Source organism: Papio anubis, chromosome 2 (genome assembly GCF_008728515.1).
Source record: "Papio anubis isolate 15944 chromosome 2, Panubis1.0, whole genome shotgun sequence".
Lineage (NCBI taxonomy): Eukaryota > Metazoa > Chordata > Mammalia > Primates > Cercopithecidae > Papio > Papio anubis.
Genome location: NC_044977.1, coordinates 84,587,293 through 84,614,522, shown reverse-complemented (window position 1 = coordinate 84,614,522; position 27,230 = coordinate 84,587,293). Strand labels below are relative to the sequence as shown.

The window sequence follows — 27,230 nt, the reverse complement described above, 5'->3', positions numbered from 1 at the left end:
CTCTTTATGGGTGACATCCTTTTATGGAAGGAGAAAAGTGGCAAAGATATAAATAACTTAAACTAATTTTTATTTATCATCTAAAGAGTCCTAAACTCTGCAGTCTGTTCTCACAGTAATTATCTCCACCACCGATTTACTACTTCTTTAGTTACCCTAGTTTTAAAGACATAAGAGAGGCACAGGAAATGATAGAATATCCTGTTATAAAATATACATAAAGCTTAGTTTATTCATAATAACCAAGTAATTTTATGTAATTTTAGATGCTCAATCTAATACCCAATGCTGAGGGGAATAAGCCTTAGGTATAGGCTTGAAGATTTTAACCATTCAAATCCTACCAAAGGTAGTCATACCTTATGGAACCAGTGGGCTGCACAAATGGCACTGGGCAAGGATGCAGAAGGCCTGGGATCTGGTCTCCCCTCCACCAATAACTCCCTCTAGGATCATGGGCAGGTCATTTCCCTTTGCTGGGCCCTACTTCCTTCATCAGCAAAACAAGGAACTTGTATTAAATGAAGTCTAAGGTCCTTTCTAGTAAGAAAAACTTATGATTGCTTAAACCTTGTAGGGCTTTTTCCAGGCAACATAAATAAGATGTAGACGGAAAGTGTAATAGCAGAGAAGAAATTAAAAGTGTCATAAATTCAAGTTACCAACTTCCCAAATGTGTATTACAGGAGAGATGATTAAGTGAATAGGAACAGATTTAATAGTTGTATTTTCCTTTTGCAAGATTTCCATCTAAATCATTGCCTGTGTCATTGATTGTCATTTCCTTAATCTGGAGTGTTTGAATATATAGCTTGGCAATGCTTTGGACAAGCCATAAGTCAAAGTTAACATTTTAAGAAGCTAACCATGCCCAGATCTCTGCCTTGGGCAGCGATGTGCTGAAATACCAGCATCTATTTGAGCTATTGGAAAGAGGTTATTGATGTCAGCGTGTCATGCACCGTGATTTGCAGGTGCCCCCCTGACTAACCTCTGGTAGCGATAACTCAGGGTAAACCTGAGGTAATTATCCTGGCCAGGGAGAGCTGGTTTAACTAGACTGGCCCTTTTGATGCATGTTGAACAAGATTGCACCCTAGGGATTACACAAGTCCTGTGTGTGAGTTATTACATAAATTCTACCTTGGAAAAAGTAAGAAGGTGTGCTGTCAGAATTTTTTTCTTCTCCCAGTCCCCTTGCTTTCAATGTATGGGTTCTTCAGTAATGCCTTCACCGTATTTACTTTGAAAATGATACTGCACGTGCTATGGAGTGAAATGGAATAGAAGAAGATATAGATGCTCCCAAGCACACACCTCAGAGGTCTCGCTTCCCAGTGGTTTTTGAAGCATGATTCTGGTTCAGAATCTTTTGCCTGAGGAAGCATTTTTTTTTTTTTTTTCAGTGTACGAAAGCTGAGGCTTAGTCCAATCTTCATAGGAAGAACTCCCAAACTTTTGGTACCTCCTTAAGTCTTTATCTTCAATGAGACTCACAATTGCAGACCAGTCACAGAACAATTGTCTGACTCTCAGTTTCCTCATCTATAAAATAAAGATAGATAAACTGGTCCTACCAATCCTCAAGGCCAGAAAAAGGATCCAGCATGAAGATCACCCCCATGAAAGCAATTTAGAAAGCACACACGGCTCTGGCTTCGATGGGCTGTTGTTTTATTATTGACTAAACAAATCATCAGCAGTGGTTTTAATGAACATACAAAAATGGGGTCTCCAGTTTATAGTCCAAGCTTCACCTCAAAATAAGCCCATAGATCAGAGTCAGGGATAAACAGAGGCAAGACAGACTCTACAAACCTAGCCCTTCTCTCTCCTTAGAATGGAACATGGCATTTCTTTTAGGAAAGGATCCACGTCTGCTTCTAGTTTTCACTGGAGCTCACAAAAGGATGAACACTTATTGATTTTTCCCTTATTGATTTCTATTTCAGGGACCAAAAGGCACAAAATAGGATAACATCTAAAAAATAGTGTGAGCTTCCTTAGAAAGCCCCCTCAAAATAAGAGATTACTGTACCATTTAAGCAAGATTTCTTTTTCCAAATCCCCCACCCCAAAGTTTATCATTTCAAACTCTACCCCCATAACAACAATGATTACATCTGAGAAATATGTTGCATTTCATTCAGCAGGATCTTCAGCCTTCAGCAAACAAACATTCACTTTGCCAAGGACTGTTAAAGAGCCACTAATGGGGTGAAACCTGAAAACCCTTTGGAAAAGAATAATGAACCCCACTCTGTCTTCAGGGGGTAATTTAGTAGGTAGATTAGGCAACACTTGATTAAGGGTAAACCTCTCTTTTCCATAGAAATATATTGTGTTTGTACAGAAGGGCTATATGAAGTGGAGGATTAGGTCAGAAATCCACAGGAAAAAGCAGGAGACGTTTCTCAGAAGAAATATGCAAGTTACTGCACATTTGGAAAAACAAGTCATACTTTATTGGGAGGAAAGAAGAAAAACTCCACATATAACAGTTTTATTTACCCGATTGCACTTGGCTTCTTGGAACATTTCTAACAAATAGCTACTTCCCAAATACATTGCACCGGATGTCTTGTCACCCCTGACAGTCGATGAGTTACTACAAAGAGTAATGACTTTAACTCAAGGCTACCTGAAACTGATTGTCAAATAAGATTTTCTGAGACTGCCTACAGGGGCCTGCTACAACAAAAGTCGTTTTTTTGGCTCGTGGGGGATTATAGTGTGAAAGAAAAACAAATGTCAAAATAAATCCCCAAGGAAAGAAAGCACTCCTGTGCCGACCCTCAGTCCTACTCGTCAACGTTCCTTGTCCTCTGCAGACTAACAAATACTTGAGTATTTCTCTTCGTCTGAAACCATGAACAGAGTCTGAAAAAATTAGATGAGGGTCAGTTCACATTTCAACAATGTGATAAGATTCATCCATAACTTAATGGAACTTCCCAATCTCTACCCATCAAGGTAGAAAACTGTAAAACAAACAAATAAAACACTTCACAGTGCTTAAAACAAATCATGATGTTAAATTCTAATGAAAATTTAAACAAATGTGGATTCTTTTTTAAACCTGGGTTAGGATGACCTTTCTCATCTTTTCCATATGTTGAAAATGATGGCTGAAATGGAGCCTCCCTAAATCACTCTACACCATGCCTACCAAACAGCCATGGAAAACTAGGAACTAAATAAACTCATTTTGACAATGATGAATCTCTTAACTCTGCTGGTCAGGTTTCTTCTAATGGCAGTACTTAGGTAAGTGTACCATAACACATGAACATAGATCACAGTCAAAGTAACAATTTTAAGTTCAGGGAATTGAAAAAGAAATGAATTTAACTTAGTGATTTGGAGAGATGAACATATAGATATGAAGCTTAAAAAGTTGATGCTTAAGATATACACAACCTTCTGCAAAGAAACAACTTAGCAAACCTTGGGAACTCCATAATGAACTATATGTTTTGCTGAAAGCTATGCATTTTTGAGGTTGATGTTGTTTGTTACACTTCCTCTGTTAGCTGATTCCAACTCTAATTGGAGGAGGAAAGTAAAGGAAGTCCCCTTCGAAAAAAGATATTGGCTGTACAGGGTTACACAAATTAAAAAATAAAATTGTCTTTCTAGCCTTTTTTTTTTTTTTTTTTTTTTTTTTTTAGAATTCTATTAAAAGGACAAGAATAAATGAGAACATTCATTTGCTTTTTAAAGTGATCACACTTGGGTTTAACCACGGGCAGAGAAGAAACTTTACGGTTCCCTGGGAACCTATAATTTGGAAACGGAAGCACACAAGAACAGACTTTAGTTTTCAGGCAATAAATTGAAGAGAATTCTGCAGACATGTAACAGAAAAGGAGCATAAAACATTGGCTTGTGCATTTTTTAGAAAGTTAGTTTATTAACTCGATAAGCTACACATGGAAAAATGCAGCCAAAATCTACAAGGATATCCACTGGGGTTTCAAATTGGCATATTTACTCAGTGAGAAATAGGTAGAGCTTTAAAAAAAAAAAAAAAAAAAAAAAAAAAAAAGCATCCCATTCTGGAAATGACGATTTAGTGTGAATCTCCAGAAAGACACCTTGTTGAAAAACCTCCATGTGGGCTCTGATGGGACACACAGAAGCCCAAAGCCCCAAGGTCAGACATAAATATCATGCCCTATAATCTGTGTTCTGGGAAAAGCTCTGCAGAATTATACAAGAAAATCACGCTCTTTCACATCCACCTTTCACACACAATTCAACATTAACTTGAAGAATGTTTTAATTTTCCTCCTTATTGCCCAAAATGTTTTTTTAATGCTTTATTGGGAATTTCCATTTACTGGTGTGTGTTCTATATCTGTATTACTCATCAGTGTAAAATAGTTGCAAAGAATTTGTTGGTTGATACTCCCAATGGTCACTGTCTTCTATGATTAAAAGCTCATTATCAGTCTCTCTGGGAGAAAACTCTAGTAACTGAAGTCCACATATGTCAGGTACTGTGCTAGGTTCTTTCACAAACCTTATTTTATTTAACCCACCCAGGGAGGTAAAGATTGCAATCCCCATTTACAGATGAAAAAAGTAAGGGTCAGAGAGATTCTCTGCCATACTCAAGGCCTTAAGCTAATAATAATAAGGGCCAGTATTTGAACACTGGCTAGTTCAACTCCATAGTTCTGCATCCTTCCCTTCCTGTTCTCCTTGTCAATGCTCCAAAAAATGATTTGAGAAGCTAAATCAAGAACATTCCCTATTCCTGTTGATTGTGGATGGTTTCCTTTAAGAAACAATAATTCAAGTATCTTCAAACAAAATGAGGACTCAGGACAAATACTAAACTGCCACCTTTCCAATGAGTCAAGTTCGGCTAACTAGGGTGTATTCTTAGTCAGTTTATTTACACTATGTAGACCCACAGGGATCAAAGTGCCAAGCCACGCAGCAGAGGCCACAAGCCAGTGGGCAACTCATGTGCACATGTGCTTCACAGGATCCCAGAGTGTTTAAAAATTCAACTAACTTCCTAAAGTCCACAGATTTCACATACAAATTCCCATTTTATGGATTATCTTGGACAATCGGGGGTCCCACCCACCACCCTAGGCCCACCTTTACAGCAGTGTTCAACCAGAGCGTAGTGGCCACTACTCCCTTAGATGAGTAAGGGTTCTTGAGTTCCCTACAGCTCCCCACCACCCTCAAGTATATCCACACACTAAGGCCACCCACAGCTGAACTTTTTCATTAGGCATATGCTATTTTTCTTATAATAGAGAAATACTTCTCCAGGGCTTGTCTCTTTTGATAGACTGAATAATTGGCCCCAATTCTTCACCTCTCCTCGTATCTACTCCCATACATTTTTGTCTTTGTGAGTAGAGTGTACTTTTCCAATCTGTGGCTTGGCTATGTGCTTTGCTTTGGGCCAATGCAAAGGGTGAAAATCACAATATCAGTTCAAGACTAGGCCTTGTGAGGCCTAGCATGTTTTGCTTATTCTCTTGTGCCTCAGCAACTGTCACTAGAAGAGTTTTCCCTGGGTTGCTCACACCTGTTCGGCCTCAGAATGAACACGTGTAACAGAGCTGCCCCAGACACCACCACAGACGTGCAGTGAGTAGAAGAAGTGCCCAGTCAAACCCACCTTAGAGCAGCTGGGCCAGTTAGTCAACCTGCAAATCTGTAAGAATAAACTATTGGTACTATAAAGCCACTGGGTTTTGGGGTGATTTGTTGCACAGCACAGCATTATTATGGCAATTGCTAACTGACACATCTCTACCAAAAATAAACCATAAAAAATAGGCAGAAAGAACCAGACATCGTTATTTTTCCTACACACAAGCCTGTTTCTTATGTTAAAAGCCTAGACTCTGAAAGCATTTGAGTTTGCAATTTCTGTCGGAAAACTATAAACTTATGAAATAAAGAAGACTGGATTTGTAAAATGTTTCGTACTGTGCTATGTATCTAGGTTTGACTGAGGTGACGCAGATTTTGTCTATGCCTTTTGTGTTCTGGTTTGAACAATAAAAAACATAATCACTCTATCTTCATTCAACTTTTTTACCAACTTTCATACCAACTAGTTGAATCTCTTGGTGCTCTTCTTTGAAGCCTGATCCACTAGCTGTTATTGTTGTAGGCAATACACTACATTATATTTTTCTGGATATAATACCTATTGGGTTGGTTGAAATCATGAAGCCAGTGTATCCAGTTGTTACCAAATGCTTGTGTAGAATAAATAAAAATTAACAGGTGCCATTGCCACAACCACCAACCAGCCAGGCTAAATCCCGGTTGACTGACACTTAAAGGCTTAACAGGCTAACTTGTAAACGAGAAATGCTCAAAACAATAACAATATTAAAAAAGTCAAGTGCCTCCAGAAAGTTTTGTTTTCAGAAGGCAGTAATTACTACATCTGAGCACGTCTGCTTAACAATCCAGAGAAGTGGGAGGTTTACTCTCTATTAACCTTAACCAGAGACATTTTCATCAAAAGTAATCGTGATTACTTTTTACTGCATTTCAAATGCTATCCTTTATTTCGGGTGGTCAGGAATGCAACTAAGCAATTCCAGACCACGCTATCTTTTATGAATAGGGCTATGAGGTAGTTATCAAGGCCCATTATGAAAATATTGCTCTACAAAAGTTCATGGGCCAAAACAAGACATTAATTTCCATAACTAGATGTGCCCTTAGAAAAGAAGAAATTACTATATATAGAAAAGATAAAAACTTTGATGCTCATTGCATATCAGATTAGAACTGTAGAAATACCTCTGCATATAGTAGACAAATCGTTTTTAATGTTTCATTTACCTTTTCCTTGTTATAACAACCGTTAGTCATGAACGCTTATTTTGGGCATAGTCAATTCTAAGTTATTTATATGCTTTGACTCTTTAAGTCTCACAACTACTCTGAAGCAGATGCAATTATTATTCTTCTTTTACAGAATACACCATAGCAAGGTGACCCCTAGCGTCAGGTCCTCTTTAAAGTTCTGGGCCCACCTGGCTGGGTGCAGTGGCTCACACCTGTAATCCCAACACTTTGGGAGGCCGAGGTAGGCGGATCACGAGGTCAAGAGATTGAGACCATCCTGGCTAACATGGTGAAACCGCGTCTCTACTAAAAATAGAAAAAAAATTAGCCGGGCCTGGTGGCAGGCACCTGTAGTCCCAGCTACATGGGAGGCTGAGGCAGGAGAATGGCATGAACCCTGGAGGTGGAGCTTACAGTGAGCCAAGTTCACGCCACTGCTCTCCAGCCTGGGTGACAGAGGGAGACTCCATCTCAAACAAAAAAAAAAGTTCTGGGCCCACCTACTATTGTCTCACTATTCAGTGAATGCTCCAAATCAGGCATCAATGTAAAGGGCCTTCAGTGACACCAGAAGGCATGTCTAGGACACAGAGAGAAAAAAAAAAAAACACTGATATTGACTAACGAGTCCCCATGTGCCATGCCCTATGCAAGGTACTTCCTTGTATTTCCTACTCTGGAATAATTATTGATTTTTCTTTTGGCCAATTAAAAAGATGAACTATGAGTACATATTGAAATTATCTAACTTCTCCTATCTCCAAGGAGGAAACCTAATATATGACTGGAGAAAGACACTAATTAATAACCAAAATTTAACATGAACTCCAGCCAACTTGAACTGCTCTGTTTAAAGGCACCCTGGAATAAATAAAGAAACTTCAAAGCAAATGCCCTGTTTTAACTTGAATGTTTTATTGAGTACATGGGGAGCACTCCTTGGCCAAAAATAAGGGTGGTTAATGAGGAAAAATTGGTGTTTCCAGTGAGTTGGTTTGTTTCTAAGATAGAACTGTCCACTGAAAGATAACTATATTCACGGAGAAGACAGAATAATGATCTGTGCCTGAGCCTCGCAGTCTTGAACAAAACAAAACTGGTTTTGTAAACTGTCTGGGATCAGCTGAATGCATCCTCACCCAAATACCTTCTGTGATAATACACACACATTTGCCTTCTTCTATTCCCAAAATAATTTAAATATAAATTGAAAATGAAGACATTTCTATGTTTTAAGTTTCTTGCCAACTATATAAATGCAGCCCTTACCTTTTAAGGTGAGTTACAGGAACCAAAAGACTCTGCGTTGTATTTCTAGGCTCTACCGTAATTGGCTTTTCATGGCCACCGTTCTGAAAATGATGACCCTCCCTGGGAAAGACCTACTGGGTTCCTTGTTAGTGCTAGACCCAGGCAAAGGTAAAGTCCACCATTTCTGTGAATATCTTCCAGCAGCAATGGTGACATTTCTGAGAGAGTCCATCTCTAGTTATTTAGGGATTAAGAAGAGAAGCTCGTGCTTACCTGCAAATGCTGTGAGTTGTCAGCCATGCTATCTTCTCGCCTGCGGACTTCTTCTAGTAGCTGAGCATTTTTCTTCTTTTCCAACTGTTGATTGTGCTTGAGGTTGGCCACCTTCTTATTCTGATCTTTCATATGCCTGAGAAAAGTCAGCACAGCTTGGTTAAATTCTACCACTGGAAGATCATATGTTATCACAAATAGACTCAGGAAGTACTAAGCATAGGCTATCTGGATATGGGCTTGGGAAAAAGATGATACTTCCAAATAATCCATTAATTCAACTACAAATATGTATTGAGCATCCACTTAATACCAGGTCCCAGGAAAGCACTGGGGCTGCAATGGCAAATGGGGCAGGTATAATCTTCACCCTCATGGAGCTTAGAGGCCAGTGGGAAAGATGGACAAGTATCAAGGAAACACGAGTTAGGTTTCGTAACGTTGAAGGAAACAAACAGCATGCTGTGAGAGACAGTGATGTGCTTGTGTGGACAGGTGGAGTGGAAGGAGACGACTTTAGATGCTGTGGCCAGGGAAAGCCTCCCTAGCAAAGTGAGACTGTGGGTGAGACTAGAAGGAGCTAACCAAGAGAAACACCAGTGGCGGAGCTCTCAAGTAGAGAGAACAATGCATGTAATTCCCAAGACAGGAAAGAAGAAACCGGAAGGCTGCAGTGAGGCTAATCCAGGGAAGGGTAGATGTGGGTGGGAGATGGGACTGCACAGGTAGGCAGGGCCCAGGCACATAGGGCCTCTGGTCCATGATAGGGCATTTATTTTCTTCTAATTGGGTGCTGTTCTAATTATTATCATTATTATTCTTTTGGATCATGTTTTTATTCTGAGATCAAAATCCATTACTTTGATTTTAAAATAACAATTACAAGGCTCCAATCAAATACATTGTCATCACTTAGCTCAAACACAATAACAATTTGGCTAATCATAATGTTAAACAAAGTTCTGGGGCTTGGAGTAAAAATTCTTAATGAATCTACAGGATGTCAAAGTGCAAAATCATAAAGTGATCAAGTGAGTAAAAGACTTAGTATAAAGAACGGGTTCAAGAAAACAACAATGGGAATTATAAGCTTAATGTGTACTATTGCACCAGCAGCGTTTAGCAAAACATTCCACAGATTTAGGCAACCATGTCCACAGCAGCTGTAATAAATCTAATCCAACACATGAGGAGGTAGGAGGGCAGTACGGAGGGCTCGGGAGTATTGACCACAAGAGGAGGGATGAGCAGCAGAATCATTTGGGGTCCCTTCGGATCCCTTTCCCCCATACCCCAGCATTGCCACGTCAACCACTGTTACTGAGCCCTGACTCAGTAAAAAACATAGTGAGAATCACTGATCTTTTGAAAATGTAAACAAGGTAAGAACTAGATGATAAACAGCAAACATGAAATTGAAGCAAGTAAAATCAAATGAAAACTGCTCTCCACAAGAAACTCTTATTTCTAGTCCCCATAAATTATATACTCCCCTACTCTCTCCCATTCCAAGCAAACAAAGCACAAGAGCATTGTTTAGTTAGTAGAATAATATTATCTGGCACTAACAGTGTACTCCCTGTTAATAAAAATAGTCCAAGGGTGCAGTGGCTCATGCCTGTAGTCCCAGCTACTCAGGAGTCTGAGGCAGGAGGATCACTTGAGCCCAGGAGTTAGAGTCCAGCCTGTGCAACATAGCAAGGCCCCATCTCTAAATAACACACACTCTCACACACACACACACACACTCTCTCTCTCTCTATATATATATATATATAAAAAACTAATATTTTCTGCACTTATATATTCTGAACATTTTGGCTTCTTATGAATATTTACACTAACTGAAGCCATGATTTAAATATTATTGGTAGCACTTATTAGGAGGTTATAAAGTATGATAGAATGACCATCTCCTTAGTCTTTGAGTTGCATAATTTTTGTCCAATATTTCTCCATTTTTACCTGATACAGCAAGGTACACACATGAAGCCACCAAGTCAAACTTGCGTGCTAATCCACTTTGAGAAAACTGTCTTTTGGTTAGTATAAAGATGTTAAGAATGAATCTTGCTTTCTAATTGAATGAGGACACAGTATTTCCAAAGCCCATGCAAACCTAGGGCAGTCATATTTTCCAGTTCCTTAGGAAATAAGGCCAGAGCTCAGTAACAGGATATAATGGAGAGGTTAGGATGATTCGTGTGACTGTTTAATTAGAGGGTATTTTTTAAAAGAAATAATTGTATCACTTTAGAGTATAGTATTAAATAGAACCAACTGCTAAAAGTGCCTCTGTCCCAAGTATGGGTGACAAATACAGATTATTATTACAAACATCATTTGCATAGTGAAAGAACTCCCACAAAGTTCTTAGAGCAGTCTGAACACAGTGACCTTACTTTCAGGGACACTGCAACGATTTTTCAATCCCAAAGAATAAAAGCAAATTCTAAACCCACATGTCCCTTAAAGCTTTCCTAAGAATGAGCGGCGGCCAGGTGCCGTGGCTCACGCCTATAATCCCAGCACTTTGGGAGGCCAAGGCAGGTGGATCACGGGGTCAGGAGATTGAGACCATCCTGTCTACCACAGTGAAACCCCTCTCTACTAAAAATATGGAAAAAAAAAATAGCCGGGCGTGGTGGCAGGCACCTGTAGTCCCAGCTACTTGGGAGGCTGAGGCAGGAGAATGGCATGAACGTGGGAAGTGGAGGTTGCACTGAGCCAAGATCACACCACTGACTGCACTCCAGCCTGGGTGACAGAGCAAGACTCCATCTCAAAAAAAAACAAAACAAAACGAAACAAAACAAACAAACAAAAAAAAAAAAAAGAATTAGTGGCTAAGAAAAATGGGGAACTGAAGTTTTGACATTATGCTGGAGGTCTATCTCTAGCCACTCCTTTCAACACTCCCTTATTTAAGACACCAGTGACTGAAAAAGGAAAGTCGGGTTTTGAATGGCATTGCTCAGGATTTGGGCCAATTAGAGAGATGCAGAGCAAGGTGATGAGAATGATCATCTTGTATTTGTACATGAAACTGTCAATAGCTACATATAAAGTGTCCACACTCTCCTGAAGTAGTGCCACGGTTTTCAAAGATATTTCTAGCAGTTGAAGCCCTTCTTTCACTTAATGCTTACCTGAAAGTCAAAAGGGAAATGAAGGAATGCTCTCGCACAGGTAGGAAAGAAGCAAGAAGTGGGGTGGAACAGGTGAGCAGAGCCTCACTACCAGAGAACTCCTCTCTCAAGTGTTTCTCAGGGAAGCCCTAAGGCTACCTAAAACACAGGTTAAAATGGCAATTTATGAGGAACGCAGGCAGAGGAGTCATGAAATTTAAAAATACTAGATCTCTTAGAGAAGAGAAAATTCCCTCACAGATGCTCAGTGAAAAAATGACCACAGTGATTTTTGCTAGCAACAACTTCAGCATTTGTAAGAATAAAATCTGTAAGTGACCTATTAGTCTCCACATCTTCCCCTACCTGCAGAAGTACACCCACACTGAATGAATCAAAGTGCTAAATTCAGTACAGCTTTCAAATATCTCCAAAATCTAGACGGGAAGGGCCCTGGTCATGGAGACTGCCACGCCTTCTTACTATCCTGCCCCAGAAGCAAGTATCACTCTTTGTCAAACACCCAACCACTTGGCAAGGCTCTGCCAGAGACTGACCTGCTCCATTATTTAAAAAAAAAAAAAAAAAAAAAAGGTTTCTTTGGGGTGAATTTTTTCTCCAGAAAAAAAGCAGCATTAAGAATATATGCAAAATGTAAATTTTAAAAAGATAAAAACAATTATGGTAAAAGAAGTATTTGGAAAATATAGTGGTAAGGTTAATTTTCAATGTTTAATTTAAATTTACCAGTTTCATAAAGCAAGGGATGTCACTATTCAAAATTCAGTTGCCATCAAGGAATTTGCATTAAATTAAAAATTTCCAACAGGTTCAAGGTCAACAATGACTACCATATTAAGAAAGCATGTCAGAGAGAACAGAATCCTGCCATTTTCACTAGAATCATCTGTCAAATTCTAAGAATAAAGTGCTAACTTGGTAGTGAGAACATGTCAGACCTCTGGAATTACATAGCTAGGAGTGCAGGACGGGAGATGCATATGTTTGTCCAAGGGCATGCGCATATTTGCAAAACAAGGAGAAAATCGAAACTTATTTTGAAATCTCAATAGAAACAAAAAGATGCCACTTTTTCACCCATCTGCTCTCAAAAACTTTTAAAGATTGGTAATATTCATTGCTGGGAAGAATGCAGGAATGTAGCTCTCTCACATTGGTCAGGAGGAGTGTAATTAACAAAAGGATTTTTGGAAATCAATTTGGCAATTTCCACCAAAGCATACCTTCCTTTTGCCTAAGGAAACCCTTCTTCTAGGAAAACAACCTACAAAAGTGTTTGCACATGTGCACATCCATATATATATATTACATATATATACAAACATTTCCATTACAACTGTAAAAGTAAAAATTTGAAAATTGCCTAATCATCCATCAGAAGGAAACTGAAGAAATTAAGTATATTCATAACATAAAATCAGGGTCTCTAAAAAGATTAAGGCAAAATGAAGTATGGACATGGAAAAGCCTTTAGGATATATTATTACTCAAAAAGGAAAGCAGGTAGCAGAAATAGAAATAATACATATAGTCTGATCTTATTTATGTTAAAATAGGAATGTCTATTTGGATGTATACAGACACACATGCATATAAATGGAAACTCCTGGAAACTCCACACCAGTCTATAAAAACAGTGGTCATGACTGAAGAAGGGAATGGATTTGGGAGGAAATGGGATCTTCAATTTATACTGTATGGGTGTGTGTGTGTGTGCATGTGTGTGTGTGTGTAAATGGGGTATAAATACGTACATGAAGATGCACAAATATTAAGTGTACACGTCAAAGGTTTTTGACCAATCAAAATATAGAGCATTGCCATCACCCTGCCTCATGACCCTTCCCTCTTCCCAGAAGTGATCACTATTCTAATCTTTATTTATATGGATTTCTTTTGTTTGCTCTTAAACTTTATATATATGGAATCATATGGTACATAATCTTTTGTATCTGACTTCTTTTGCTTAGCATAAAGGTTTGAGATTTATTATTCATATTGTTGTTTGTATTATAGTTCATTGCTTATTGCTGAGTACTATTCCATTGTATGAATACACTATAGTTTGATTAGCTATTTCCTTGTTAATGGATATTTGGGCTGTTTAATTTTCTTTTACTGTTAAGAATAAAGTTGCAATGAACATTCTTATACCAGTCTTTTTGTGGATATATGCATTCATTCCTGTTGGACAAATAAGTAGATGTATGTTTAACTGCAAGTATAAAATGGTGCAATCCTATGAAAGACTATTTCTTGGCCATATGAATCTTCTAGGGACAGCAGTGGCTAATAGCATAAACCTTGGAAGAAGACTGCCTGGAATCCCATCAGCAGTCTGCCATTTCTAGCTGTGTGGCCATGGGCAAGCTTCTTAATCTTTGTGCCTCGGGTTCCTCACATATAAAAATGAAAACAATAACTGTATCTAACTCATAGGGTGATTGTGAGGGGTTGATGAGTTAGTACTGGTAAAATGCTTAGAACGGACTACATCATGTTCACTCTGTTTCACTCTTAGCTTACAGTAAGAAGAATGTAATCATGTCTTGTGCAATATTGTGCACACATATTTAGTGCCTTGTTACCCATTTCAGAACAGCAAGTATTCCAAATACCTCAAACAATGGACTTTGGAATGCATTATTGAATGCTTTATGTCACACATTTAGCTCCCACTTACACTTTCCTTAATAATGAGATGAGTTACATTCCTAGCAGGTTATCCTAATGGAAGCATTGCAGGAAGCTCATGACAGCCATAGGTAAGTAAGCTGGGCTCCTGAAATGACTGCTCAAGTAGATGGGCCACACACATACAATGGAAGCTGACAATGCACATTGCAAGCAGAATTTCCGATAATAGAAGTTTTTACTTGTAACCACTGAGATGATTCCATTTTTTTTTGAAGCTTGTAAATACCATTCAGTACTCCAGCAAAGTTATACATTTTAGAAAGCTTTCATAAATATTCTAAGGATTTGTTTTTACAGCAAGCATAAATGTGCTGAATGTCATGAGCATGATATCCTTTCCAGGAAGAGAAAGGATCTGGCCAGCTGTGGCAACTTGAACCTAACTCTCCTCCCAGCAAAGAGCCAAAAGCTAGAGAAAGGTCTGAAGACTTAGCTCCAGGATAAGCCAGAGCTCGTGGACTTTTGCACCTTGTGGCAGCCTCTCAAGAACAGCCCAGCTTTTTGGCTACTAGTTTTGATCATGGTCAACTGCGTAAGTCCTTGTCAAAGCCATGCAGCAGGATGCCCAAGCCCACATCCCCACATTTGCTGTCTTGGCTTCCCTCCTTGCTTTATTCTTCCTCCTCTCCCTACTGATGCTCCTTGCTCCCCGGAGGTGAGTACCATCATGCATTGTGTCTTCCACCTCCTCTGTGGTGCTTGGGGCTACACAAGGGCCCAGAGACAAAGCCACCCTCAGTTAAATCTGACAATGCCAACATACTTAAAAAAAAGACATCTGTCATTTACCAGACCAGCAGGACACACCCAGAACCTGATAACATAGCATAAGATAGCTAAAAGAAAGGTGTCAGAGACAGTGTTCAGATTTGAAAACTTGAGAAGAAGAACTGCTTGCAGGCAAAGACAATTTTGGCCTCCATCTTGTAGCATCAGGCCCCACTAGCAAAACCCTCCTTGGGGAAGATGTTCCTATTCCTTGCTAAGCCTGAAAAAATGATTGAATCATATGTGACCAAGGGGGCCAAGAGGCAGTGCAGTAAGATGCCCAAGATCAAGGACTTTGTTGCCAGGTCAGCCACATTCTTATTGCAGCGGCATCCCTTACCAAGTCTGTAACCCTGGTCAAGTTATCTCATTAGGGGATGGGGATGTTAAATGATTTAATAAACCTAAGGCTCTTAAAATAGTTCCTGGCACACAGTGAGTGCTTTATAAATAACAGTGTCACAGGATCCTTAGGGTGTTGCTCTACCAGCTGAAAACCTCTGTGGCCAGCAGCACCCCTGCTTGGGTTTTGCTTGAGCCCACAAGCAAAGTGGGTTCGTTCAACCCACTCGACTCAGCAGGCTGCGCTCAGCTCACACTACCATCTCAGATCCCATGCCTGCCAAGGGCAAGCCAGACATAGAGTGATGAGGGGTGTGTCAGCAAGCATGGAGTCTGGCTACTGCACACAGCCAGGTACACCAGCTGTGGCAGGGGGCGCAGCTCCAGGCGCCTGCTCCGTGTAAGGCTGCAGCTGGACCAGGTGTACCACAAGTGACTTCCCTTGCAGGCACCAGGGAACGTGGTGGTACCCAGAAGCTTGGAGACACCAGGAACCGCAGAGCCTCAGAGAGGGTGTCACAGCCCTGGCTCTGGGAGACCCTAGGTCTGGGCTTTCCAAAGAGCCGCAGCTCTTCTCTCCTCACCACCTACAATATGGTGAGTTGGGGGTGTGTTTCAGTCCTGTTTCTGTTACAGCTTTTTCTGTCCCACCATTCAGTGGGTCCTAAGTTCTTGTCCCACTTCCAGGAAGAATGAAGAACATGGACAACTGGAGGGTGAGCAAGGTGGAGAGGAGCTTCACTGAGTGACAGAACAGCTCCCAGGAGACCCGAAATGGGTAGCTCCTTTCTGCAGGCAGGTCATCCCAATGAGTGTTCAGCTCTCAGCAAAGAGGAAACTCATGGTGGGTAGCTCCTATCCACAGGCAGGTTGTCCTGAAAAGTCAAGGAGACCCGAAGCAGGTAGCTCCTTCCTGCAGCTGGTAGTCCCAACATCTGTGTGAGTCTGGATGAGTCCAGGGTTTTTATGGGCTCAGAAGGGAGAAAGTGCATGCTGATTGTTCCATGGGTGGCCATGCGCAGGCCCAGAAAAGGCATCAGAAGTTCTCACTCTGGGCTTCAGACTCCACCCAGAACAGGCAGCCCAGTCCCCAGGCTTCAGTCTGTCCCTGGCTTGAAGGTGGGGCTTCACCAGGGATCTGTCCCTTTCTGCCCAGAAACCTGTCTGCCTCCCGCTGCCATCAACATGCCATCCACAGTGCCCAGGATATTCATGTGGAGGGGTGCCTGCAGGCCCATGCCAAGCCGTCCTCAGCACCCCTGGCCTCCCACTTGTGCTCGTCGGCACCCAAAGTCCAGAGGGGGCCGAGGTAACAGAAAACTGGAATGTCAGTGCTGCCTTGAGCATGCACACACCTGGCCAGGTTGCAGCAGCGCCCAGACTTGGCCACAACTTTGCTCCACACAGAAGCAGGCACCAGGAGTGGGAAGAGGACAGGGAGCAGAAACAGGCACTTCTGAGCCTGTGGGCACTGGGGGCTTTCTGGCCCCTGAGAGTGCAGGGATGCATGGGTCCAGAGCCACAGCTGGGCAGCTGTAGCCAGTGTAGGGCTCCTGCTCTGCTAGCTCAGTAGGGGGCAGGGCTCCGGCCTGTTCTTGGATCCCGCTGGACCCACAGAGCATGCAACCCCAGCTGTGCCTCCCCACTGCAGCCAGTATCTTTGCAGCAGCCACTCCAGATGGGCCACTGCAGCCATCAAGAGCCTGATCCCCTTGCCCCAACCCTCTTCTAGAGCACTTATCTACTCCCCACTACACTTACCATTTACTTTCCCACCCAAGCCAAGAAAACCTTGGGAGCAATCTTAGCAGGTGACACAGCAGAAGGTCACAATTAGCAAAAGAAGGGTTTATTTTCCTTCACTCCGGTGGAGGTTCTGAAGGGCTGATTCCTTCAAACATTCTCCCGTATTCTGGCCCTGAAACCTCCCCCAAATATGGATGCAACACCACCTGAAATGTAAACGGAACCCAGTGCCTGAAAGCCAATGCTAAGAAATGATCGAGCCTATTCAGGAAGGCCCCAGAGATGGAGGGCAGAGAGACCCTGGGTGACTGCAGATGCCCTCCTACCCCTCCTGATGGACTTGGTAGGATTGGCATGAGCCCATAGGAAACTCCAAGGGGAAAGGAAAGGCAACTTTCTCACCCTCTGCAGAACTCAGTGTTGAACCCACAGGCATCTAATAATAAGATGCTCTTCCTTTCGAGCAGACCACACACAGATGTCAGGGCCACATGATTAACTAATGAGCCTGGCTCTGATTTACTATTTACCAAATAAATTTCTTATCACTTGGCCTCCCATCTAGGTCTGGTGAGCCAGAGAGCACAGAGTGGTCATGTAGGTCTGAGGATAGTGGCCCTGGAATGGTTATTTTTCAAATTGTTAAGCATTAAATATGTTGTCACAGTCTACATCCCTCTCACTGTAGACTGGACTGTATGCTCAGGATTCCTGGCCCACATGGTCAAAGCTGGTGGCAGATGCACTTTCAGGAGAGTCCAAAGCAGGGTTCCTCTGCCATCTGTGCCCGCATGAAAATATTCCCTGCTTCAGTATGTTGTGGCTCCACATATCCACCTGGTGCCTCAAAGCCCCGCCCAGAGCCAATAGCACAGGAGTGCAAACAGGGAAACATTGCCCCTGCTTCCATGAGAGCTGAAGCCACCATCACATTTTGCCTGGACCACGGGTCTCTTCTCTCCTCCCTGGTCTCCCTGCTTCCACTCTTGCTTCTCTTTTCACCCATTCTCCACCCAACAACAAGACTGGGTGTTTCAAAGTAAGTCAGATCATGCACTGGTTGGCATACAATCTTCCAATGGCTTCCCTTTCCCAAAGAATAAAATTGCACACCTGTGAACTTTGCTTATCAGTCTCATCCCACACCATTCTCACTGTTAGCCCCAGAATCAGGAATTCAGTTTCCTTTCAGTTGCAATAACACAGCAGCTCCTTCCCACCGGGAAGTATAGGCACAGGCTATTCTCCCTGTCTGGGATTCCTCTCCACAGCCACCACTCCTCCCACAACTGACTTTTACCCTTTAAGTCTCAGCTGAAGTAATGCCTCCTCAGAAGGCCCTTTTCTGGGCATCAAATGCAAGGACGCCGCTCTTATCACTGAGAATCTCTGACAGCACCCCACACACTGGTTTCACAGCATTCAGCCAATTTGTAATCATATATTTATTTGCATTTTGAATTCCTTATGGACTATTCCACCACCAGACAAGCAGGAGTCCATCTCCAGGACATTCACTAGAGTGAAGGAATGAGTCCCACCCATGTCCTCTCTGGCCCAAGCTACCGCCATCTCCAAGTTGGACGAGGATGCTGGCTCCAATTGTCCACCCAATCCACTCTCTGCTGGGCAGCAGAAAGTATACAAAGGGATTATATCTTCCTCCTTTGAAAAACTTTTCATTGGTTTTCCACTGCCTGTAAAAACATCCATGTGTTGGCCGGGCATGGTGGCTAATGCTTGTAATCCTAGCACTTTGGGAGGCCGACGAGGGTGGGGGCGTGGATCACCTGAGGTCGGGAGTTCGAGACCAGCTGGCCAACATGGCGAAACCCTGTCTCTATTCAAAATACAAAAATTAGCCAGGTGGGGTCGCAGGCGCCTATAATCCCAGCTACTCGGGAGGCTGAGGCAGGAGAATCACTTGAACCTGGGGGGGCAGAGGTTGCAGTGAGCCAAGACCATGCCACTTCACTCTAGTCTGAGTGAAAGAACAAAACTTTGTCTCAAAAAAAAAAAAAAAAAAAAATCCATGTGTCTTCACACTGACTTGTACCAGATCTAACTCCTACTGTGCGAGTCTTATCTCACCCTACTCCCCCAAGCCACACTGGCCTTCCATTTGCACCCTGACATGCCAAGTCCTACTGTCCTCCACGGCTCTGAACAAGCAGTTTCCTCTTCTAGAAACTGTTTACCTCACCCCCACCCTGCCCCTTCCTTCATCACTGATAACTCATATTTATTTTTTCACCCCAGTATAAACGTGATGTCCTCTGGAAGCTGTCTTGGCCTATCAAGAAACTTAGGTCCTCCTGTTACTAACTCCCAAATCACACCATGCCTGCCTTGCCATGAACTCACCACACTTCTGCTCCTTTCCTGTCTTCCTTGTTCTGCTATAGGCACCCTCTGTACAGTGATCACACCTATCTTCTTGTCTTCTCTACACAGGGTCTAGCACAATGCCTAGTCCATTGTCACCCACAGATTTCTGCTGGTGACAATTTAATTTAATTTTATTTATTTCTGGAACCGACCCTCACTTTGGTCAATGGATGAAACAAGTCCCCCTATTTTGCCACATGCTTTATGTGAATTCTTAAAATTATTTAGGAATAAGGATTCTAAATCTAAGGATTTGCATAAATTAAGTTTGCTCTCTTACATCTGTTTTCAGAAAGGCATTTTCTATTAAAAAAATTCAATTTCATAAAGCGACTGTCAGTTCCTTATCAATGAAATGATACCCACTCAAAAAAAAAAAAAAAGGCACAAAAAACCTGGACTGATTCTTCACATTGACTTCTACCAGATCTAACTCCTACCATCCAAGTCTTATCTCATCCTCCTCCCCCAAGCCACACTGGCCTTCCATTTTTGCACCCTGACATGCCAAGTCCTACTGTCCTCAGGGCGGTAGGTGATGATGAATACTGAGTATTATTAGCTGGTGGTAACAATGACAACCTAGAGTTCTCATCCCTAGAAAGATAATTTTTAAAATTAAACTGGAAATCTAAGAGGCTGAGGTCAAAAAAGAAAAAAAAGCCTGAGTAACTCTTTCTGAATTTAATTTGTATTCAACAGATGATTTTTAAAATCTACATAGTTCACAGCAGACTGATGGTTTATTCTCATTTATGCCACTGAGAAAGCCTTTCCAAAGTCTGGAATAGTGGTCAGCAATCTTTTTCTGTAAGTGGCCAGATAGTAAATACCTTAGACTTCACAGGTCATATGGCCTCTGTCAAAACTACTCAACTTTGCCTCTACTTTCTCATGCAGTGCAAAAATAGCCACAGAAAATATATACACTAATATATACACTAACCATATATACACTAATATATACACTGTGTTGCAATAAAACTTTATTTGTAAGAACAAGTAGCAGGGTCAGATTTGGCCTGTTGGCCAGAATTTGCTGAACACTGGTCTAGAACATGAGACAATAATCATCATAGCAGCAAATGCTCATATTACTTACTCCGTGACATCACATGATGTGCTCTAGGCATTTTACATATATTAACTTACTTAATTCTTGCAAAGGCCTTACTAGGTAGGTCTTATTTGTTTGTTCCTTTTACAGATGAGGGAATTGTCAAAAGTTACAGAGCTAGTGAATATCAGAGCCAGGAGTCTCAATCATTCTGACTTCAGAGACTATCTCCAACTCTTAACCTGTGTGCTATGCCAACCAACTTTGCAGAATGTTGCAGAGTTCCTTCCTACCACTGTCCCACTTTCCCTTCCCCAAAGCAACCCTACAAAGCTCTATGGAGCACAAATGGGAACTCTCAGGATACTGTGTCTGTTCTATAGTTCAGCTACTTCAAGACACACCACTCCAAACTTCATAGGATGCCCCTGGCCAGTAGCTTGATTGACTATTAGAGAACAAGATACAGATGAAGTCATAATTTGGGAACATTAGCTTTCCACCAGAAGGGCTTCAGGATTGAAGGTGAGAGCTCAGCAACTTAAATGCCACGGGGCAGCAACAGTTACTGAAATGAGGACTCAGCTATGAAGCAGAACACAAAACCAACAAGGGAACCCTGCAATTTCCCTGTTAATTTCCATTCTCTGAACCCATTAATCTCAAAGTGATCACCTTTTGAAAAAATTACAAGGTTTTATGGATGGATAAAGCCCTACAAGCAGAAATTTGTATTGTATTTCACATTCTGGAACATAAGTGTATCATAATGAGTCTGATTCTTCTTCCTGTACAAACAGATTAAATCTGAGACAAAGAGTTTGGAGATAACAAAATAAGAGAAGATAGAAACAGAAGCTCAACAAAACATTCCCTTTCTGTAAGAGAAGGACAAAAGGGCAAGGACAATACAGATATCAGGTAACGGATCTGAGGACAGAGCTTCAGGACCAAAGGGGCAAACCCAAGACAGGGCAAGACATAAGATGAAAACTCCTGCCCTCTTCCCACCTCATATCTCCTCTTTGCACATCATTTACCTCTTTTCAAATTAAAAAATGGAATCTGAACACTTTAAAAACAAAACATTCATTTAATTACCACAATTCCATGGAGTACTGTATCATTCTAAAAGCCTACGACTCCACTGTTAGACACAGGCACATTAGGGCCAATTTGGTAGGGTGTCAGCTGTATTTACAGTTTGGAGCAATATAAAAACATATGGAAACTGTGAAAATTGACCCCCTGGGGGCTAACGCTGGAGGAAACCAACATTCCACAGTCTGGCCAGAGGTTGAGGGCGATTTGCCCAGACAATATACAGCCAAGGCAGCCTATGAGCACAAGGGGCACTTCGTGTATGCAAGACCTATTTTTATTGCATCCAATCTGAAGTTGGGCTGCAGTGGTCCAGACATAAAATAAAATGGAGGTATAAGAAGATAAAATCTTATATGATGATTTTCCAAATTAGAGTATGGAAGTAATGTGTTGGAGTTTATATTATTTGCTATCAGAAATCCATTTTAAAACATTGTTAAATAATGAAAGCATCCCCCATTTTGAAATGTTGAATTATGTATCAGATCCTGTGCTAAACATTGTAAAACTAAAATCTCAGTTAAATGAAACAACATCCTTATATGGAGGGCACTTTATCCCCATTTTATAGATGAAGAAGCAGAGGCTTAGAGAGGTTATATAATATGCCCAATATCATATAGTTAAAAAGTTAGGGATGCAGAATTTGAACCATTGTTTTGATGATGTCAAAGATCATGGCATCTATTATGCTATACAAAAATAATAAAATACTGTTGTACATTACTGAGGCCTTTGCCACAAAAGAGAATGGAACATACTAACTAGGCCTAGATATTCCCTTTTGGAAGTTACAATCTCTTTTTTTTTTCTATGAGGTAGGCAAAGCACCAGCTGTAATAAAGCAAGTTATACACTCTTTAGGATCTGGTCCATCTGAGGTGTGGCTTATTGGACCAACCCAAAAATAATTTAGACCAGCACTGAATTAGATTTCTATTGGTGCATAACAAATTCCTACAAACTTAGCAGCCTAAAACAACATTTATTTATTATCTCACAGCCTCTGTGGGTCAGAAGTCCAGGCACAGCTTAGCTGGTTCCTCTGTTCATGGTCTTACCAGGCTGAAATCAGGGTGTCAGCCAGACTGCAGTTCTCATCTGCAGGCTTAACTGGGGAATAATGTGCTTCCAAGCTCATTCAGGTTGTTGGCAGGATTCTTTTCCTTGCAGCTCTGTGCCTGAGGTTCCCAGCTTTTAACTGGCTATTAGCTAGAAACTGGAGGCTTCTCTCAGGTCTGAAAGGCCACCCAAAGTTCCTTGCCATGTGGCCTTCTACCTAAGCAGTTCAAAACATGCCTGTTTGATTCTTTGAGGCTAGCAGGAGAATCTCTCTCCAGTCTGCTGAGAGGAAGTCTCATATAACATAACATAATCATGGCAATGGTACTCCATCACCTTTGCCATATGATATACCCTATTCACGGGAATGACATCCATAGCCTTTGCCATATTCTATCAGCTAGATGCAAGTCATAAGACCCGCCCACACTCAAGTAGAGGAAATCATACAAGGGTGTGAAAACCAGGGGGTGGAGATCATCATGGGACCATGTCAGAATCCTGTCTCTCATATGCAATATCCAATAGACCTTTCTGCAATTACGGAAATCTTCTACTTCTACGCTATCCAGTAGACTACCCATGAGCCACATGTGGCTACTGGACACTTAAAATGCAGCCCATGCAACTGTAAAAGTGATTTTTAAATATTATTTAATTTTAACTAATTTAAATTTAAGTAGTCTCATGTGGCTAATGGCTACCCTATTGGACAGCACAGATTTGAACATTAACCAATGTCCATATTATATGTTAGTTATTTTTTAAAACTTCTTAAACCTTTGTTTTATTTTTATGTTTGTGTTCTTCCTTCTAAATGTTTCATAATCTTTTTACTGACCATATCAAACAGTTCTTAGGGACTATTCACATTAGTATCTACCTAACAGACTTCATTTTTCCATTGTCCCAAACTTCTTCCAAACTATTTTCATTAATGCAACTTAAGGCATCTGGAAGGCTTAACTTATGGTCAATGAGGGGTTATGGTAATTTATGCATCCTTACACTTTCCCAAGTATTTATCCCCATGACAACACACTACAAAAATAAATGGCTGATCTTTCCACTCTTCTTCTCGTAACTCAAACCTTTTCTCTTAGTCTAATGTGAATGAGTAAAACAGAATCGGTGGTGGGTGGTAGATGAAGCAAAAATCAATGAAGGATAAGAAAGTGGCAGAATTATCGGCAAAGAGGGCGTAAACCACTTCCCCATGATTAAATGAGAAGACAGAACAAACCACTTCCCCACACAATTGCCTCAACACAACCACTTCCACAATCCACTGCTAAAATGCCACCTGTTTCAGTTTCACCTGATGACATATTTTTCCTAACCCGGTGGTTTCCAAATAGCATTCTACCAGTACTAGCTCTAGGGTATGTTAATAACGTTACCAAAAATAAAAACAAAAGCAAAAAACAAGGGGCTAGGGTCAAATAAGTCTTGAGAGCCCATGTGCAGATTCCTGACCCCTGGAACATAGGCCTTCCCTCTTCTTGACCAAGCCTATTTCCTCAATGTACATAATCCTCCACACTACAGTCATTATAAGATCTTTATCTAGTGGGATTCACGAAAATCCTGGGAACCCACAGTTTTTCATGCCCTTTCTAGTTTCCACCTGGACAGCAATGTTTCTAGAGCTCCCAGGGGCAGGGGGGCCAAACATTTAGGAATGTTACCCCATCTAAAATCCACAGAGCAGCCACTAGGATCTCCAATTCAGGTGCATAAGCACATATGCCATAGAATGTAGCATTTCATCAGCATCTAGTTGGACTAGGCAATGCTCATGTTGTATACACACCTCATTTAATCCTCATGACAATCTTATGACATAGATATTGCATAGACCAGAAAAATGAGGAAGAGCAGGAAAGCAACGTGCTTAGAGGGCTCATCCAGCTAGAGGGAGGCAGTGCTGGGGCTTCACACCAATCTATTAGACTCCAAAATTCATGTCATTTTCCTAACTGAATACCTCTGATTTACCATACTTGCTAATTCCCTTTTATCAGAGTTAACCAGGATAATCCTACTACTAAAAAGAAAAAACTCATTATGCAGCTGTAAGACTGTTTATCGAAAGCTACATGACTCCCACCCACCATGGGCTGTTCCAAGTGCTTTCTCTCCTTCTCACCACAGAAAACTCAGTAAATACCCATTTTTTTTCACATCAGAGGATAAACACACACACACACAATCACACACACACATATATATTTATATTTATCTCACACACACATATCCTTAAACAGTGCTTGTGAGGGCATCTCTCTTTTACACGTAGGCTTTGTCTTCTGTATAACATAGACATTGCAAAGACTAAAAACTATCTGATACTCCTTGAAAACAGACAGGAGTAAGCTTACTCTAATATTCTTCATACAGCATCTAAGGAAATTGTTTATCAGTGAATAGCTGAGGTTTGAGAAATAACTAAAGTTTTTGAAAATTCCTATGGGATAATGTATGGATAACTATTAAACATAGCTGTAGCATAATTTAGAAATGAGAAATAATTTAAAGTCATATTGTATAGACGGATTTCTCTATACTTCTAGGTAGTAAGTCAAATTTTTTAAGAAAAACACCAATACTAATTAGATGAATATGAAAAATATTTCATTAATTCAAACTAAAGCAGAAAAAAAGGAATTGATTTTCAAAAAGTAGGTGTTTTGTTGATAATAGGGTCTCAACCTCATATTTCTTAGCCCATGCAGTGATTCTGATTACTATTAGGCCCTATTTCTGGTATAAATCCTAAATTATTTCTTGTTGTACCTTATAAAATCAGAATTCTTCCCTCAAAGAAGAAATTTACAAGAAAAACTTGCCCCTTTCCCAACTGAAGAAACTGAAAACCCCTATAAAATCAACATCTTCAAAGCCCAACCCATGAAGAAAGCAACATTTTATCTGTTATGGTTTAAATGTGTCCCCCAAAGTTCATGAGTTGGAAACTTGATCCCCTATGCAGCAATGCTGAAAGGTGGGGGCCAAATGGGAGGTGTTTGGGTCATGGGGGAACCGTCCTTATGAATGGATTAATGCTGTTGTCCTGGAAGTGGGTTCCTTATGAAAGGACAAGTTCAGCCCTCTCTCACTGTCTCTGTTGTACTCTCTTGCCCTGTCTTGCCTTTCTGCCTTTCACCATGGGCTGAAGCAGCAAGAAGGCCCTCACCAGATGCCAGCTTCCTGATTGTGGACTTTTCATCCTATAGAACTGTGAGAAGTAAACTTCCGTTCAGTATAAATTACCCAGTCTGTGGTATATATAGCACCACAAAACAGACACTATTCAAAAATAGAGTGTCAAATTCTTAATAACTTTTTGTTTCATAGTGAACTCAAATCTGCTTTTCTTATATTTTTAATTATTTGATTTTCTATTTTTTTCTTTTTTAACATAGCATTTTAATATGAATATTCTAGAAAATCAGCATATTGGTTTACATTCCAAATGCAGAAGTCAAATGACAAGGAACAGTAGTTCCCCTGGCTGCTGGTGTTTATTTTCTATGTTGCTGCTTGAAGGAAACTAATTAAAAGAAAACTCCCGGCAACACCTGAAAACATGATGATTCAGAAAAAGAATCATAGTTTTCTCACCGAACAAATTATTGGGAGTAGAATATTTATGATATAGATTTAGAAATCTCTATGAACTGAAGGCATTTCCTGGGCAATTAATCAAGGGGAACTTTTACATAAAAACACATCTCGATTGAGCTATTTGCGTAACAGCCCACAGGCTGCAATGACTAATTATAAGCCTCAGACCTGTGCAGTTTGCTGAAATGCTTTTCTTCAGGCCATTAAAAACACCATGACAACATACAAATTCAGCAAGAATAAACTAACAATGGGAAGTTACAATTACAGAAAGGAATTATTCAAAGTATGTGACCTTTGCACAAAAATGATACACATTTATTTGATACTACAGACTCTCCTCTATTTCCCACCTTTGATAGGTCTGTGTAATTCTCACTAACAATAATGAGAGATATGTGCTAAAAATGAATAGCTGCTAACTCCAGCCATCTGTGCATTCCTGGTACAAATAAAATTGAATGTCATCACTACCCTATTGGATTTCTCAGTAATGCTCTTTGCTGATAAGAACTTTAAAGAAATACCAGTGGCTTTTTTTCTTTTTCTAACTCATAAAAAACATGCCCATTCCCTTTGCTACATAAAGGGGTCTATTCTACTCTGAATCCAGGCAGCCACTGAGAGGTGAGGGTGAGATAAATCCTTGCTTATCAAGATAACTGTTTCCCCACTCAGTATAAATGGAGACAAAATATACCCAGACTCGAATGATTAAAATGGCCAAATTCTTAGCAGGTTAACTCATTACTTTTCATCCTTCTCTTGCCAGCCCTGAAAGCTAAGTAGCTGTCTTAACAGCCTGCAGCAATCACTTCCAAACAACTCTCCTGCCCTACAGGAGAAATGTAAAGGTAAAATGGACTTAATTCATTTTTCCTTTATGAATTACTGGCTGTCAAAAATTGAGAAAGGTCCCAAGC

General features: G+C 40.8%; 1 protein-coding gene across 13 annotated transcripts in view; it reads right to left on the bottom strand.

Moving 5' to 3' along the window:
- Window positions 1-27,230, bottom strand: part of ERC2 (ELKS/RAB6-interacting/CAST family member 2) — a 1,259,367-nt gene that overhangs the window by 433,023 nt on the left and 799,114 nt on the right. For all 13 annotated transcript variants that reach the window (XR_001899786.3, XR_001899782.3, XR_001899781.3 and 10 more), the window contains one exon: window positions 8,368-8,503. Coding sequence is in view for 10 of the 13 variants with exons in the window: in XM_031662799.1 (XP_031518659.1) it covers window positions 8,368-8,503 (136 nt within the window). In the remaining 3 variants the exon portion in view is untranslated. The remainder of the gene's footprint in view (window positions 1-8,367; window positions 8,504-27,230) is intronic.